At 40.6% G+C, this 17,374-nt stretch overlaps 1 protein-coding gene and 1 pseudogene across 1 annotated transcript; both read left to right on the plus strand.

Moving 5' to 3' along the window:
* Window positions 1-2,281: 2,281 nt before the first annotated feature.
* Window positions 2,282-3,385, plus strand: LOC124542759. The gene has a single exon (XM_047120657.1). The coding sequence runs from the start codon at window positions 2,460-2,462 to the stop codon at window positions 3,228-3,230; it is 771 nt and encodes a 256-aa protein (XP_046976613.1). The 5' UTR covers window positions 2,282-2,459; the 3' UTR covers window positions 3,231-3,385.
* Window positions 3,386-13,042: 9,657 nt separating this feature from the next.
* LOC124542529 lies at window positions 13,043-14,489 on the plus strand (annotated as a pseudogene).
* Window positions 14,490-17,374: the final 2,885 nt, after the last annotated feature.

The raw sequence follows: 17,374 nt of genomic DNA on the forward strand, positions 1-17,374 counted from the left end.
TACCCAGACTTGTCGGAGGAATTAGTTGGTAAGTTGGATCGTCTTCAAAATCTCTGCATTAGATTTATATTTGGACTTAGGAAATTCGACCATGTCTCGCAGTTCCGTTCTGAACTCGGATGGCTCCCAGTAGGGCTTCGTCGCAACCTGCATACTGTTTCTCTCCTATACTCTACTCTATTCAACCCTTACTCTCCTCTTTATTTAAAAGAACGTTTCTCCTTCCGTGCTGATCTTTCCTCGAATATAAATCTACGTTCACAAGAAGACAATAAATTGAGCATGCCATTATGCAAAACACAATCGTATTCTAATTCATTTACAATAAAAGCAGTTAGATTGTGGAATTCTCTTCCATTTGAAATTAGACAATCTCAATCGATATGTATTTTTAAAACTCGCGTTAAAAACTTCTACTTATCCTTATCATAACTTTTATTTTATTTTTGGAGGTATTAGGTACATTAATTATGTGATTAATTGTAGGTACTATGTGTGATATATCTTGTTAATCATAATTATTATTAATATAATTTACTTTATTTATTTATTTTATATATGTATTTATCTTATATGTGTATGTATATATAGTTGTTATGTATGTATGTATGTATATTTATTGTGTATTTATATTGTATTGTTGTGATTTATTTTGCACTAGCTCGTTGAGTTTGTAAGCTTCTTTCTTTAGGGTCGTCTGGTAGAGATCACTGTTCAGTGATAAGACCGCCCTTTGCACGTTTTGTATGTTAGTGTTAAGTTTGCTTCTTGCTGTATCTGTGTGACTTTATTTGATTGTATTATGTGTGCAATAAAGTTATTTATTATTATTAATAATAATAATATAGCTTTATTTATTCCATACATTACAAATAATAATAATAATAACAGAAATTAACAAATAGTTAGTTAGTTTTAATAAAAAACTACCATCTATTCAAAAAAAAAAATAAAAACAAAAAATAGTAATTGATTGATAAACATTATAAAAAATTAATTAATGAACATTAAAAAATCATTATCAAATATTGAAATTCAATTATTAAACATTAAATTCAACTATTGATAACTAAAAATAAATCATTAAATATTAAAAAAAAAAAATGTCCATTTCCCATGCTTTTGTAATTATTATTAATGTCAATTATTAAATATTAAAATCAGTCATTAAAAATTAATTAGTTAGTTGTTATTTTTCAATGTATGGACCCCTTTCGGGTATAAGCCTCCTCCAAAGAATGCCACACGTTTCTGCCTTTTGCTGTCTCAATCCAGTTTCTGCCTGCAACCGACACTAATTCGTCTTGCCACCTTGTGTATGGTCGTCCTCTGCTTCTTCTTCCTTTTGGTCCTTTCCATTTTGTTATTGTAAATGTCCATCTTTCATCGGTGTATCTTGCTAGATGGCCAGCCCACTTCCATTTTAGTGTTTTAGCAAAGAGTAAGGCATCAATTACTTCAGTTTTGTTGCGAATGTCTACTGCTTTCACTCTGCCTCTTAAGGTGATTCCTAGACAGCTTCTCTCCATTGCGCTTTGTGTGGCTTGAATTTTTGTCTTACATTTTGTGTCGAATGACCATGTTTGGCAACCGTAGATTAGACATGGTAGTATCGCTGAATCTAAAACAATTTTCTTTAATTTCATTGGGAGCTGAGATTTCAAAATCTCTTTGTGAGCCCAAAACTTCTTCCAGGTTGAGGCTATTCTTCTATTTATTTCTTCCACATTTCTTTTCGCATTAAATGATAATTGCTTCCCTAGATAAATATATTCCTGTACATATTCAAGTGGCTCATTGTTTGTTAAGATAGGTATCATTTTGTCATTGGTCATGCTGAGGTTCATTTCTAGACCGACACGATTGCTTGCCATCTGTAGATCATTTATCATAACACTTAATTTTTCAGGATTTTCTGATAACAAGACGATATCATCTGCAAATCTTAAATGACTCAAGAACCGACCATCAACATTAATTCCTTGTGTTGACCAAGGTAGATCTTTCATTATATTTTGTAGTACCGCTATAAACAATTTAGGTGATAATGGGTCACCTTGTCTAACCCCTCTGTTGATGTTAATGATTTTGCCTGTTTTTTCAAGTTTACTTGTACTTTTACTGTAAATGTTTTTCAGGATATTTATATATTTCACATCTACATTTTGACAGGTTAGAGCCTCCAAAATACTGTTATGAGAAAAAGAATCAAAAGCCTTCTTGTAATCTATGAAGGCTAAATATAGGTTTAGCTTTTTCGGGTAGGTGACAAAAAAAAGACAACACGCTTTTATATGAGCTCTTGTTAATTTTAATTATCTAAATTACAAAATAATAATTATACAAATTAATATGTGCTAAATGTGTTTCCTACCTGCCAGCTAATCTCCATAACACCAATATAATCAACAAAAAAACAAAAACATTAAACAAGTTGAGTGAAAAGTAATAACTTCACTATGGAATCCATTAAGCACTCAATTGAGGACCTGACTGAGCACTTCAACACACGGATGGCTGAGTTTCAAAAATCTCTTCAGGGTTCCATCCCAGCCACTAGTCCAAACTCCAACATTGCGGCTCAATTTAACACCTTCAGAGTCTTTGTTTTATCTGCATTAGAAGGCCTTCAGATGCAAGTGGAAATATTATCGAAGCAGTACAATCAGCTGGAAATGCGAAGTAGAAGGAAGATGCTTCTGTTCCACGGAGTTCCTGAAGACAAAAAAGAAAATTTGCCAGTCATAGTGTCAGGTGTTATATCAGGCCATCTTAAGGTACCAGAATTTACCATAGAGAAGCTCAGTCGATGTCAGCGATTAGGTCATTCCTCTAGGGATAAGCCTCGACCTATCCTTGTAAAATTTCGTGATGTAGTGCTTCGAAACAAGATCTGGTATTCAAAAACGTCCCTTAAAAGCACAGGCGTGACTCTGTCGGAGTTCCTTACCAAGGAAAGGCATGACCTGTTTATGTCTGCAAGACAGAAGTTCGGAATTTCAAAATGCTGGACGAAGGATGGAGTTGTTATCGTTACGGGGTCTGACGGTAAGCGTCACCGTATCGTCACAACAGCAGAGCTTAACTCAATCAATTGCAAGCCGAATTACATGCCCTCGGCAACTAATCTTGCTGCTGCTGCTGGTACCAGTACTGTCGGTGTCGACTCAATTTCAAAATCGTCCAACTCCACTCAGGTTATGCGAAGTAAGAGAACCGTTAAAAAGTAAGTTTTCGTTTTATTAGTAGCAGTTTGTCGTCGCTCCATTAGATTGTTCTGTTATTAATTTATGTCATCTATTTTTGTTTAGTTACTATAATTATATTTCGGATAAAATTAGTGTTAATTTGCTAACTTGTCGGTATTATTATATTCAGTTCAGTTATAATTATATTATGTTGTTGACTGAAGGTATAATGTCAATTGTCAACAATCTGACGTTTGATCTGCGTTTAGTAACTGCATTAATAAAACTAACTACTGCCTATGTAGTTAGCATTTTTATTTTATGAGGTAGTTTTTTGTTTTTAGTTTAATTCAATTTTTTTTATGTTTTTCTCTCTACTTACTAGTTTATTTTTTATATTTAATGTTATTAGAATTTAAATCGTATTTTTATTTTGTTTATTGGTTACTTAGTGTGGTGCTTTACTAAACACTGATTTATAACTTGTTTTTATTTCTGTTTTAATGTTGTATCCGGTTCTTATGTTTTACTATATTTGTGATAAAAAATATCCTTGTAATTGCTTACTCACAAACGGCTGGCGGGATGGAGGAGTAGCTTATTAGAACTCAATATTCTAGTATTTTGATTTATTTTGGTATTATTATACTATTTAATTATTTTTACTTACATATATATAATATTAACTTGTATTTACATTAATAGTATGATTTCAAGCGTTCACAGCGTAAGTGACTCGAATGATAATAGTATCTATCTTAGTGACTCAGTATTATCTACTGATGATAGTTTTCACAGTGCTTCTCTTCCTCTTAATTCTCTTTTAGACTCAACTTTCTCCGGTGTTTCTAGAAACTTTAATGTAGTGCATATAAATGCGCAGAGTATTCCATCTCATTACCCTGATTTCCTGTCCTCCTTCGACAGTAAAAATATTCATGCCATTCTTGTATCCGAATCTTTTTTGAAACCAAGTTTACCCTCGACGTCTTACTGTTTGCCTGGCTACCATCTGATCCGGAACGACCGAACAGGTAAAGGTGGTGGTGGTGTGGCAATATACCTCCGCAGTCATATCCCCTTTACAATTTTAAGTAAATCTCCTTCACAATACTCTGAGTCATCGGAACACATCTTTATTGAGGTCTTATTCGGTCATCTCAAACTACTACTGGGCGTATTTTATAGTCCGTCACTCAATATTAATTATTTTAATAATTTTGAAATGTTATTAGATCAATTTAGAACTTCTGTCGATCACACCATAATTATGGGTGATTTTAACACCTGCTTGATTAAAGACGACCAACGTGCCCGACGACTTAAGAATATAATCGATAGCTGTAACCTTAATGTACTTCCAACGAATGCGACTCATTTTTTTCCGAATTGTTCTCCCTCACTATTGGACTTAATGTTTGTTTCCTCTCTCAGTCATGTTGACGTCCATGGTCAGTTTCCCGCAGAGGCCTTTTCCTACCACGACTTAGTTTATTTATCCTATAGAATTCGGCCTCCGCGAGCGAAGCCAACTATAGTGATGCGGCGTAATTTTCAAAAGCTTAATAACACCAATTTCATGAGCGATTTAAACAATATCGACTGGAATGCTATTTATAATGCCAGCTCAATTGATGAAAAAATTAGCATATTTAATTCTCTCTTAACCGATTTATTGGATGTACATGCCCCATTAAGACCTATTAAGCTTAAGCACTTACCGGCTCCTTGGCTAACTCAGGATATTAGAGCACTCATGGCTAAGCGTAATGCTGCGAAGGCCAAATATAAAAGAAATCCAACTACTGACAACTTAAAAAAAAATATAAACATCTACGAAATCGTTGCAATAAACTCTGTCGTGATGCTCAGCGTAAGTTTATTGCAAATGCTATTGATAATAGCGGTACATCCAAGGTTTGGCGGTTTTTGAAATCGCTGGGAATCGGTCGTCAGCGGGAAACCATTTCTTTTAATATCGAACTTGATGATCTTAACAGACACTTTCTTTCTTCTTCTTCTATAAATATGTGTGACAAACTTAATACAATCAACTTTCTTCATACACTGCCTATTCCTGATAACCCTCCTTTCGAATTCAGCTTTGTCACCATTAGCGAGTTAAGGAAGCACATCCTTAGTATTAAATCAGACTCAACTGGCTGTGATGAAATAAGTCGAAAACTTATTCTCCTTACTCTCAACAATATTTTACCTATTTTATGTCATATATTTAATTACTCCCTGTCAACTGGTACTTTCCCTTCTATTTGGCGCAAAGCTCTAGTGATTCCTATTCCTAAAGTTTCCAATCCCTTGTTACCTTCTCATTTTAGACCTATATCTGTGCTTCCTTTTCTCTCGAAGGTGCTAGAACGTGTAGTCCATTCTCAACTAAGCCAATTCCTCTCTATAAATAAAATCCTCTGCCCTTTCCAATCTGGGTTTAGAAAAGGCCATAGTACAGTTACAGCTCTCACCAAAGTATGTGACGATATACGTAACGGAATTGACAACAAATGCGTAACTATACTAGCTCTTCTTGACTTTTCGAATGCTTTTAATACTATCGACTATGACATATGCTTGGCAATCCTTGAATCTCTAAACATAGGTTCTATTGCTGTTGATTGGTTCCGTTCTTACCTGTTCAACCGACAGCAATGCATAACGGCAAACAGTAGGTCTTCACCTTTTTTAGATATCCCTTCCGGTGTCCCGCAAGGTGGTGTACTCTCTCCTCTTCTCTTTTCTATTTTCATTAATACTCTCTCTACACTTATCTCTTCATCCTATCATCTATATGCTGATGATCTTCAAATATATGTTACCGCTCCCTTGGACGGTATCGACGAGGCTGTTGCAACTTTGAATAATGATTTGGTAAAGATCAGTGAATGGTGTAGATCTTACGGTCTCCAACTGAATCCAAGGAAGTCGCAAGTAGCTGTTTTTGGCAGTCCTAAGCTTCTGTCGAGGGTCAAAGACAAAATCCTATCTCCAATCATGCTTGATGGCCACACACTACCGCTGCAAGAAACTGTTAGAAATCTTGGACTACTTCTGGATGCTTCCTTATCCTGGGTACCTCAGGTTGCAGAAATGAGTCGTAAGATGTATGCCATCATTGGTTTTTTAAGGCGATGGAAAAATCTACTACCCATCAAGGCTAAGATCAGCTTAGCCAATGCATTTCTTTTTCCAATATTAGATTATGCCGACGCCTGCTACATTGATTTAACTGAAGACCTTCTGAATAAATTAGAACGGCTGCAAAATTTGGCCATTAGATTCATATTTGGCCTGCGTAAGTATGATCACGTTTCGCAGTATCGGTCTCAGTTGAAGTGGCTGCCAATCAGGCTTCGAAGAAACTTGCACGCCTTATCTCTTCTCTATGCTATTTTATATGTTGAGCATACACCACCTTACCTTAAAGAACGCTTCAAATTTCTTGGGTTTGATAGCACACACAACCTGCGTTCTAGTGAGGACAACAAACTTGTCACACCCTGCAGTCGGACACAAACCTACAGCAACTCTTTCACCGTGAAAACCGTCAAACTCTGGAATGCACTACCCACTGATATACGGCAGTCTAAATCCTTGGCAATATTTAAGCATCGTTTGAGAAACTATTACCTATCCATATCTAAATAATGTATGCAAGTATGTAATAATATGTAGTTTATATTTATGTATATATGTATGTATATTTTAATATATATTATATTTCTATGTATGTATTATTGGTATGTAGTTATGTGTAGTTTATTACTATACCTTAGTATAAATATTATTATATTGTACTTTTCCTCATTTTTTCATATATTTTTCTTCACTTACCTGTTTTCGTTCTAAGCTCCTATCACCAAAGGTTGTCTGTGAGAGATCGCTATAAGCGATAAGACCGCCTTTGCGCACCATGTACTTATTTTATGTTTTATATTTCCCCTTTTTTCCGTGTGTTGTGCAATAAAGCATTTTAAAATAAAAATAAAATAGCGGTCTGCGAAACTCTAGATATTTTTCTATTATCTGTTTTATTACATGGATGTAATCAACTGTACTAAATCCTGATCTGAAGCCGGCTTGTTCGTAAGGTTGGTGATTATCAATGGCTGAGGATATTCTGTTTAATAGACATGAAGCAAACAGTTTGTATATATATGACATGAGGCTTATTGGTCTGTAGTTTCCAATGTCCGTTGGGTCTCCCTTTTTGTAAAGCAGAATAATTTCAGACTTTGTCCAACTTTCTGGTACTTGTTCTTCAGTGAGGATTTTTTTAAATAGATGTTTCAATGGATTGAGCAGTAGTTCTTTAGCATGTTTTATATACTCGTTTCTGATGCCATCCGGGCCAGGTGCTTTATCTAGTTTTAACTTTCTTATGTTATTAAGAATTTCAAGACCATCAAACATTTCAACGTTAGACTGTGTTGTGGTTATTTGACTGCATGTAGTTAGTTCTTGTTTTGAGTTTCCATGACTGTATAGGTTTGCATAAAAGTCAGTTGCTATATTGATAATTTCCACGCGGGATTTGCTTTTACGTAATCCTGATTTCAGTGATGGAATCCAGCTCTTTGAATTATCTAGTTCTCTAAACGCTTTGTTAGTGCTTCTTGAACTTTCTAGATGTCTGCGCATTGTATTTGATCTATAAGTATTGTAGCATTTCTTTATTTCTTTGTTTGTCTGTTTGTACAGATTTTTCAAATCATCTTTGTCTTTTTTGGATAATTTAGGATTGTTTTGTAATAAACTCCTTTTTTTATAAGTACCTTAGTCTTCTCGCTCAAAATATTTTGTTTTGGTTTTCCTTTTATATTTTTTAAACTATCTTTTATCGAGATCGAGATCGATTTGAAGTGGTAGTGCCACGCTGTATACCTTCGGGTTACAGCCGAATGGGCCGGCACGCCCGGGGAAGTACCACTCTCTCACTTAAAATCGGCGTAAAGTGGTAGCTATGCTACCGCGTTTCGCCCGGTAAGTGAGAGTTCCGGAGGCCCAATCCCCCTCCCCCCCAAAACTTGATGGTTGTGCAGAATATGGTTAAATTACCCCAGGAGGGTACCACCAGCGACAGCGGTGGAGAATCCCTCTCTGGGCATCCATGCTCAGGACATACACCACCTGAGCAGGGATGCCCAGGCTGCCCTCCGAATTCTGGGGGGGGCAATTTTGCGCTCGCCACTGTTCGAGGCAAGCGGAGCAGGCATCATAAGGCAACCCCTACCACCCTCGCTGTGGACTTCTGCAACATAAGGGGACTCAACTCTAACCTCAACGCCGTTCACTACCATCTGGAAGCGGCGAAGCCGGCCTTGCTCTTTCTAACCGAGACCCAGATATCTTCTCCTGCCGATACGACTTTTCTTTCGTACCCTGGGTACAAATTGGAACATTCCTTTGTGCCACGAGCTGGAGTATGCGTTTACGTCAGAGATGATATCTGTTCTCGACGCCTCGGCAGCCTTGAAGGACAGGACCTATCGATTATCTGGCTGCGTGTAGACTGCGATGACCATCCGCGAATCTATGCGTGCCTTTATAGGTCCCATAGCGGTAATGTCGAAACCGACCGACTGGTTGAGCACGTCCAATTGGCGACAGATTCCGTGCTGCAGCAGATTCCATCCGCAGAGATCATTAATCTGGGCGACTTTAATGCCCATCACGCTGAATGGCTCGGCTCACGCACCACCGATCATGCGGGTAGATCTGTTCTGGACTTCGCTCTAGCATATGATCTGACACAACTGGTCAACTCGCCAACGCGAATACCGGATGTGGAGGATCATACACCTTCCCTGTTGGACCTTCTGCTGACTTCGCATCCGGATGGCTATCAGGTTACCGTCGATCCCCCTCTGGGCTCGTCGGACCACTGTCTCGTCCGGAGTACAGTGCCGGTTATGCGGTACTCAAGGCCTCGCTTTGTTGGGTGCCGCCGAGTATGGCACTACAAGTCAGCAGATTGGGATGGGATGCGGTCTTTTTTTGCATCTTACCCATGGGGGCAGATTTGTTTCTCGCCGGATGATCCGAACGCTGCTGCTGACTCTGTTGCCGATGTGGTGCTTCAGGGTATGGAACTATTCATTCCTTACTCTGCAGTACCCATCGGTGGCAAGTCCCAGCCTTGGTTTGGTCGCTTCTGCAAAACGGCATCACGCCGAAAGTGGGAACGCTATCAAACCTGGGCTAATGCATCTGCGTCTCGTGATGTAAATACCAGCGCATTCAAAAAGGAATATAACTCTGCCTCTAGGTCCCTCAAAAACGTGATTGCTAGGGCGAAGACGGAGTACATTGGCAGAATTGGCGAAAGACTGGTGCGCCTCCCTTCAGGAACACGTGCGTTCTGGTCTCTCGCTAAGGCTGTCTTAGGGAATTTCTGTCAGCCTTCGTTTCCATCTCTGCACAGGGACGGTGAGTCATTGGCCCATACCGCGAAAGAGAAAGCTGATCTTTTAGGCTCTCTCTTCGCGTCGAAATCGACTCTGGATGACCAAGGAAAGTCTCCACCGACAATTCCGCGGTGTGATACCACGATGCCGGAGGTTAAATTCCGGCAAAGTGCAGTTCGCAAAGCACTTCTTTCCTTGGATATTCATAAGTCGAGTGGACCTGATGGCATCCCTCCAATCGTGCTACGGACATGTGCTCCCGAGTTGGCACCGGTCTTAACGCGTCTTTTCCGGCAATCCTACACATTAGGCGTCGTCCCGAACTCATGGAAGACAGCTTTGGTGCACCCGATCCCTAAAAAAGGCAACCGCTCAGATCCGTCCAATTATAGGCCTATAGCCATCACCTACTTGCTCTCCAAGGTAATGGAGTCCCTTATTAACTGCCAGCTCCTGCGGTACCTAGAGGAGAATCAGCTGATTAGTGACCGCCAGTACGGTTTCCGTCGGGGTCGCTCAGCCGGTGATCTTCTAGTACCTTACTCACAGGTGGGCTGAAGCGGTTGAGAGCAAGGGGGAGGCATTAGCAGCCAGCTTGGACATAGCGAAGGCCTTCGATCGTGTATGGCACAAAGCGCTTCTTTCGAAGCTTCCTTCCTATGGGCTTCCCGGGAAATTATGCAATTGGATTACCAGCTTTTTGGCAGATCGGAGCATCAAGGTCGTTGTCGACGGTGCATGCTCTGACTTAAAATTCGTCAATGCTGGTGTTCCACAAGGCTGCGTCCTATCACCCACTCTGTTTCTTCTGCATATCAATGATTTGTTGCAAATCGGGAACATTCATTGCTACGCAGACGACAGTACCGTTGACACCTTATACACCGGCCGCGCTAATATTTCTCGGGAAAACGTCGAAGAGAACCGGATCAAACTTGTATCTGAAATCGAATCTTCGTTAAACGAAGTCTCGAATTGGGGCCGAATAAATCTAGTCCATTTCAACCCCAAAAAGACGCAAGTTTGCGCTTTAACCGCTAAAAAAACACCATTTGTCGTATCTCCGCAATTTGAGAACATTCCGATAGCCGCTACAGGTAATATCGGAATACTTGGCGTTGATATTTCGAGCCTCGTTCAGTTCCGCGGTCAATTGGAAGGCAAAGCCAAATTGGCTTCAAAAAAGCTGGGTGTGCTCAGCAAGGCGAGACAGTATTTCACGTCGGCCCATCGCCTAAAACTTTACAAGGCGCAAATTCGGCCTCACATGGAGTACTGCTCTCACCTCTGGGCGGGTGCTCCCCAGTACCAGCTTCTTCCATTTGACCGTATTCAACGTAGAGCGGCCCGAGTTATCGACGATCAAGCCCTTTCCGATCTCCTTGATCCTTTGGCTTTGCGTAGAGATGTTGGATCACTCTGCATCTTCTACCGAATTTTTCACGGGGAATGTTCCGAGGAATTGTTCGGATTAATCCCGGCTGCTGAATTTCACCTTCGGACATCTCGCCAAAACTCTAAGTTTCACCCGCACCACCTTGATGTCCGAAAATCCACAACAGCGCGATTTCTCAGACATTTTCTGCCTCGCACAACTACTTTGTGGAACCAGCCTTCGCCGGCGGTTTTTCCGAACCGATACGACATGGGAACCTTCAAGAAAAGAGCGTACTCCTTTCTTAAAGGCCGGCAACGCACCTGCAAGCCCCCTGGTGTTGCAGATGTCCATGGGCGGTGGTAGTCACTTTCCATCAGGTGAGCCTCCTGCTCGTTTGCCACCTATGCCATAAAAAAAAAAAAAAAAAAAAAAGATCGAGATCCAAAGTTAAAAGATGTTAACACTTCAAATTTGGAGACTAAGTGTGGTGTAGTTGTCAGCATATAGTCCAATTCGTTTCTCGTATTTTTATCTGGAGAAACCCAAGTGCACCTGTTTTTATTTTTTATATGAAACATAGTATTTATTATTTTCAAGATGTTTTGGTGTGCATATTGGATCAATATCTCTCCTCGTTTGTTTCTATTTCCGTAGCTATATATTTTGCTTCCGTATATTTTCCAGTCACTTTGTTTTCATAGATTTTTGTGTCGGAGGAAAGGGAAGGGCCTAGCCCTGGTAGTAGTCGGTCATTAGATCGTCGGGTTATGCGAGCCCGGAAACCACCAGTTCGATATGGTTTCGGCGAGAACGATTAGATGTTATCGAGCAAAAAATTTTTTTATTGTTTATATTTAAGTTGTATTAAAGTGTATTTTAGTATAAGGGTGGAGGTGTTGTATTCTTAATGTTATAAACATAGTATGTTATAAGTATAGGGTAGTTGTCAACGTGGCATTAGTCCGAATAAACGATTCATGCGAATAGACGTGTTTTACAGTTATTTCTGTAGGCAAAGCCTTTAATGTTTCTATAAATCCATATGACATTAAGAATCAATCAATCGTCTATCGCATCAATTCCCAAGATCCAAATTATAGAACAGTTGTTGTTGATTTCACCGGTATGCTGCTCAAGGAAAAAATAATACGGTCATACAGGAAGTCTAATAGATTAAATAATAGACTCACTTCCGAAAAACTTGGCCTAAGTGGTCCATCCAAATTAATTTTTATATCAGAAAGTCTAACTAATAAAATGAAACGGTTTTACATCTCTCGGGACTTTGCTAAATCAAATGGCTACGCATATTGCTGGACCTCCAATGGCAAGATTTTCTTACGAAAAAAGGAAGGAGAAAAGATTATTATGATTAAAAGTGAGTCAGATCTGGATAAGTTAAAAAAATGACTAAATTTTGACCAAACAACATTTTTACACGATATCGCGTTAAAGATAGTCGCCTGTAGTACTTTTTTATTAGAGATGGCCTATTTTTTTGTTCATTTTTTATATATTAATGTATCTTTCGTTAAATTCAACCTATTTAGTTTAAAATTCAATGAGCAATTCACTAAAATACCTTCTGTCCTTTTTTCCTTATTATCATTATCTCTAAATAAAAAGTTCAATTTTTATTTAAATTCCTTTAAGTCGAGTCCATTCCTCAAATATGTTGATTTTCTGTATTACTTCAAAATTGATTTTATTAACTTTTTGAATATTTTGAGTAGGTCACGTGTTAACATTTATTTAATTTAAAATGAATCACTTGGATATAATTAATAATAATAGAAATGAAATTTCTGCTTCGGACTCATCAGTTTGTTCTCCTGAACAATGTTATCAATCTTTAGAAAATAAAGCAGGATTGAAAATTTTTCACGTAAATATTCGAAGCCTGAATTGCAATTTTGATAGACTCTTAATTTTACTGCATAGATTAAACTATCGGGTTGACGTACTAATTTTAACTGAATGCTGGTTACATAAAGTGTCGGTCATTCCTCCGTTATAAGGCTTTTATTCTTTTAAATCTAATCACTTTAATCGAAATGATGGGGTCGTGGTGTACATTAGGGATTGTTTTGAGTTTTCTGTGTTAGAACCTACTTTTTTAGAGGGCAATTGCCTGGTCCTCAAATTCTGTTTTGATATTGCATTGGTTGCAATATATCGCTCACCATCCTATCATAATACCGCATTATTTATCAACAGTCTCGATAATGTCTTGCAAACTCTATCATGCTATAAAACCGTAGCAATCATAAACACATAGTCGGGTGCAATGCGCGCTCGGACACGGACGTGTTCCACAGTGCAAATTCTGAAGACGCGTATTGTGCGGCTATAACTGCTGCCCGTCTGTTAGCTATGAGTTCGCAACAACTCATAGCCAACGAGTTGTTGGCATTCATACAAAATGCCATTGATACCATGGACGAAGTCAGCATTTTGCAGATCTGCAAGTCAAACTTCAAAGAAGATGAGATCAGCAGATGCAAAGTGCTGCTTTTCCAAACGCTTGGGAAGATTAACAAAATGCCGTCACGCAGAAGGGATGGAACACAAAAGAGTATCCAGGACATCATCGACCTGTTGAAGATGACCGACCCGGACGACGTGCCCGCTTTCGTGGCGAAGGAGTTGCATAAGCTGCCCCCTGTCATATTCGATCACGTCGACGTTACCAGGTTGCTTAAGGACATCACATTCTTGAAGACGACCCTGGCTGAGGTACAATCGAAGTTGGAGGCATCAGATAAAACTATTAGTGAATTGCCTGCTGAAGTAGTGCAATTACGTAGCGCTACTTCGGAATGTAGGTCACACGATGCCTCGAATGTGAATATGAGACGCGGTGCGAAAAATGCGCTCGGTGGCAGTTTCGTGTTTGCGACTGTCGATAGTGCTGACGACGCATCACGTCATTCCGCCGCCAGTTCAACGCCCCCGATTGAAGCGTTGCCACAGCGAAGTACCCGATTCCCAAAAGTGCTTACGCTGCTGTAGCTGCTAAACCTGCTGCATCGCAGAGTAAGACACAGAAAGAGGGAAAACAGATCCAAATAGTCCAAACCCACGAGGATCTGAGACAACCGGGTTTGAAAACAAACCGGGTAGATGCAGAGGGCTTCGTCAAAGTTGAGAAGAAGAAGAAGAAGAAGCCGTCGAGCCGCCACCAGTGCGGGAGCGCACATCCGTCGGATGCAGGAACTTCGTTGCGGACAGCTGTTCCGACAACACAGCTGTACCTGTCCCGTCTACATTACTCCACAAAGGCAGAGGAGATTGTGGAGTATATTCGCATGAAAACGACGTGGATATTGAGGGTCGTGAAGTTGGAATCGCGTTACAACGTGAATTTTAATTCATTTGTGGTGCGCGTTCCGACTCAACATCTAGCGACCTTCATGCAGCAGAGTTTTTGGCCAACGGCACACCCGTTTAGTGTTTCGTAGATTTCGTGGCAGGATACCCTGCACCACGCGCAACAGCACATGATAGTGTAGTGTAGTGTAGTTATAAGTTTAAGAAAATATGTATTAGTATATTATACGATTATGTTGTATATAATATGTAATAGTAATTTTAAGTGAATATGTATTAGTATATTTTTAAGATAATGTATATTATGTAGTTATATTTCTATGGGCCACTGTTGCCTGATTTAAATAAACAAATTTAAAAAAAATAGGGGATATTAATATAAACTTATATTAAAAAAATATTAACTCTGCTAGTAAAGATCCTCATGTAGATGATTACCTTGACCTCGCTTCTATACACGGTCTGCTACCGGCATATGAATTTCCGACTAGGGACGATAAATGTATTGATCATGTCATCCTTAGAAGCAATTAAATAACAAAAACTTTTGTGTTTTACCCCATTTTTGCCCACTTTTGCCCCATTTACGGACCATTCACCTGTTGTCTTTTATTGTGATCTAAAACCAACAGTTGTATGATCTGTATGTAAGGTTGCACGTATTGATGAAACTGCTGCAATTTCTAAACTGACTAACTTTGATTTTTCTGCTATCCTAAAATCATCCGATCCAGAAGAATCAGCTACACAGCTGGTTACAATGGTGGCTTCTATTATCAAATCACATACTCGATTTTTTTTTTTTATTTTTTTTTTTATGGAATAGGTGGCAAACGAGCAGGAGGCTCACCTGATGGAAAGTGACTACCACCGCCCATGGACATCTGCAACACCAGGGGGCTTGCAGGTGCGTTGCCGGCCTTTGAGAAAGGAGTACGCTCTTTTCTTGAAGGTTCCCATGTCGTATCGGTTCGGAAAAACCGCCGGCGACAGCTGGTTCCACAGAGTGGTTGTGCGAGGCAGAAAATGTCTAAGAAATCGCGCTGTTGTGGATTTTCGGACATCAAGATGGTGCGGGTGAAACTTAGAATTTTGACGAGATGTCCGAAGGTGAAATTCAGCAGCCGGGATTAATCCGAACAATTCCTCGGAACATTCCCCGTGAAAAATTCGGTAGAAGATGCAGAGTGATCCAACATCTCTACGCAAAGCCAAAGGATCAAGGAGATCGGAAAGGGCTTGATCGTCGATAACTCGAGCCGCTCTACGTTGGATGCGGTCAAATGGAAGGAGCTGGTACTGGGGAGCACCCGCCCAGAGGTGAGAGCAGTACTCCATGTGAGGCCGAATTTGCGCCTTGTAAAGTTTTAGGCGATGGGCCGACGTGAAATACTGTCTCGCCTTGCTGAGCACACCGAGCTTCTTTGAAGCCAATTTGGCTTTGCCTTCCAATTGACCGCGGAACTGAACGAGGCTCGAAATATCAACGCCAAGTATTCCGATACTACCTGTAGCGGCTATCGGGATGTTCTCAAATCGTGGAGATACGACAAATGGTGTTTTTTTAGCGGTTAACGCGCTAACTTGCGTCTTTTTGGGGTTGAAATGGACTAAATTTAGCCGGCCCCAGTTCGAGACTTCGTTTAACGAAGACTCGATTTCAGACACAAGTTTGTTCCGGTTTTCTTCGACGTTTTCCCGAGAAATATTAGCGCGGCAGGTGTATAAGGTGTCAACGGTACTGTCGTCTGCATAGCAATGAATGTTCCCGATTTGCAACAAATCATTGATATGCAGAAGGAACAGAGTGGGTGATAGAACGCAGCCTTGTGGAACACCAGCATTGACGAATTTTAAGTCAGAGCATGCACCGTCGACAACGACCTTGATGCTCCGATCTGCCAAAAAGCTGGTAATCCAATTGCATAATTTCCCGGGAAGCCCATAGGAAGGAAGCTTCGAAAGAAGCGCTTTGTGCCATACACGATCGAAGGCCTTCGCTATGTCCAAGCTGGCTGCTAATGCCTCCCCCTTGCTCTCAACTGCTTCAGCCCACCTGTGAGTAAGGTAAACTTGAAGATCACCGGCTGAGCGACCCCGACGGAAACCGTACTGGCGGTCACTAATCAGCTGATTCTCCTCTAGGTACCGCAGGAGCTGGCAGTTAATAAGGGACTCCATTATCTTGGAGGGCAAGGAGGTGATGGCTATAGGCCTATAATTGGACGGATCTGAGCGGTTGCCTTTTTTAGGGATCGGATGCACCAAAGCAGTCTTCAAGGAGTTCGGGACGACGCCTAATGCGTAGGATTGCCGGAAAAGACGCGTTAAGACCGGTGCCAACTCGGGAGCACATGTCCGTAGCACGATTGGAGGGATGCCATCGGGTCCACTCGACTTGTGAATGTCCAAGGAAAGAAGGGCTTTCCGAACTGCACTTTGCCGAAATTTAACCTCCGGCATCGTCGTATCACATCGCGGGATTGATGGTGGTGACTTTCCTTGGTCATCCAGAGTCGAGTTCGACGCGAAGAGAGACCCTAAAAGATCGGCCTTCTCCTTCGCGGTATGGGCCAATGACTCACCGTCCCTGTGCAAAGATGGAAAAGAAGGCTGACAGAAATTCCCTAGGACAGCCTTAGCGAGAGACCAGAACGCACGTGTTCCTGATGGGAAGCGCACCAGTCTCTCGCCAATTCTGCCAATGTACTTAGTTTTCGCCTCAGCTATCACGTTTTTGAAGGACCTGGAGGCAGAGTTATATTCCTTTCTGAATGTGCTGGTGTTTGTATCACGAGACGCCGATGCGTTAGCCCAGTCTTGGTAGCGTTCCCATTTTCGGCCGTGAATGAAGCCGTCTTACAGAGGCGACCAAACCAGGGCTGGGACTTGCCACCAATGGGCACCGCAGAATATGGAATGAAAAGTTCCATACCCTGAAGCACCACATCGGCGACAGAGTCAGCAACAACGCTCGGATCATCCATCGAGAAACAAACTCGCCCCCATGGGTAAGATGCAAAGAAGGACCGCATCCCATCCCAATCTGCTGACTTGTA

Source organism: Vanessa cardui, chromosome W, assembly GCF_905220365.1.
Source record: "Vanessa cardui chromosome W, ilVanCard2.1, whole genome shotgun sequence".
Classification (NCBI taxonomy): Eukaryota; Metazoa; Arthropoda; class Insecta; order Lepidoptera; family Nymphalidae; genus Vanessa; species Vanessa cardui.

Excerpts from the sequence above, each read along its gene's own strand:
- LOC124542759 (XM_047120657.1), top strand. The coding sequence starts at position 2,460 with ATGGAATCCATTAAGCACTCAATTGAGGACCTGACTGAGCACTTCAAC.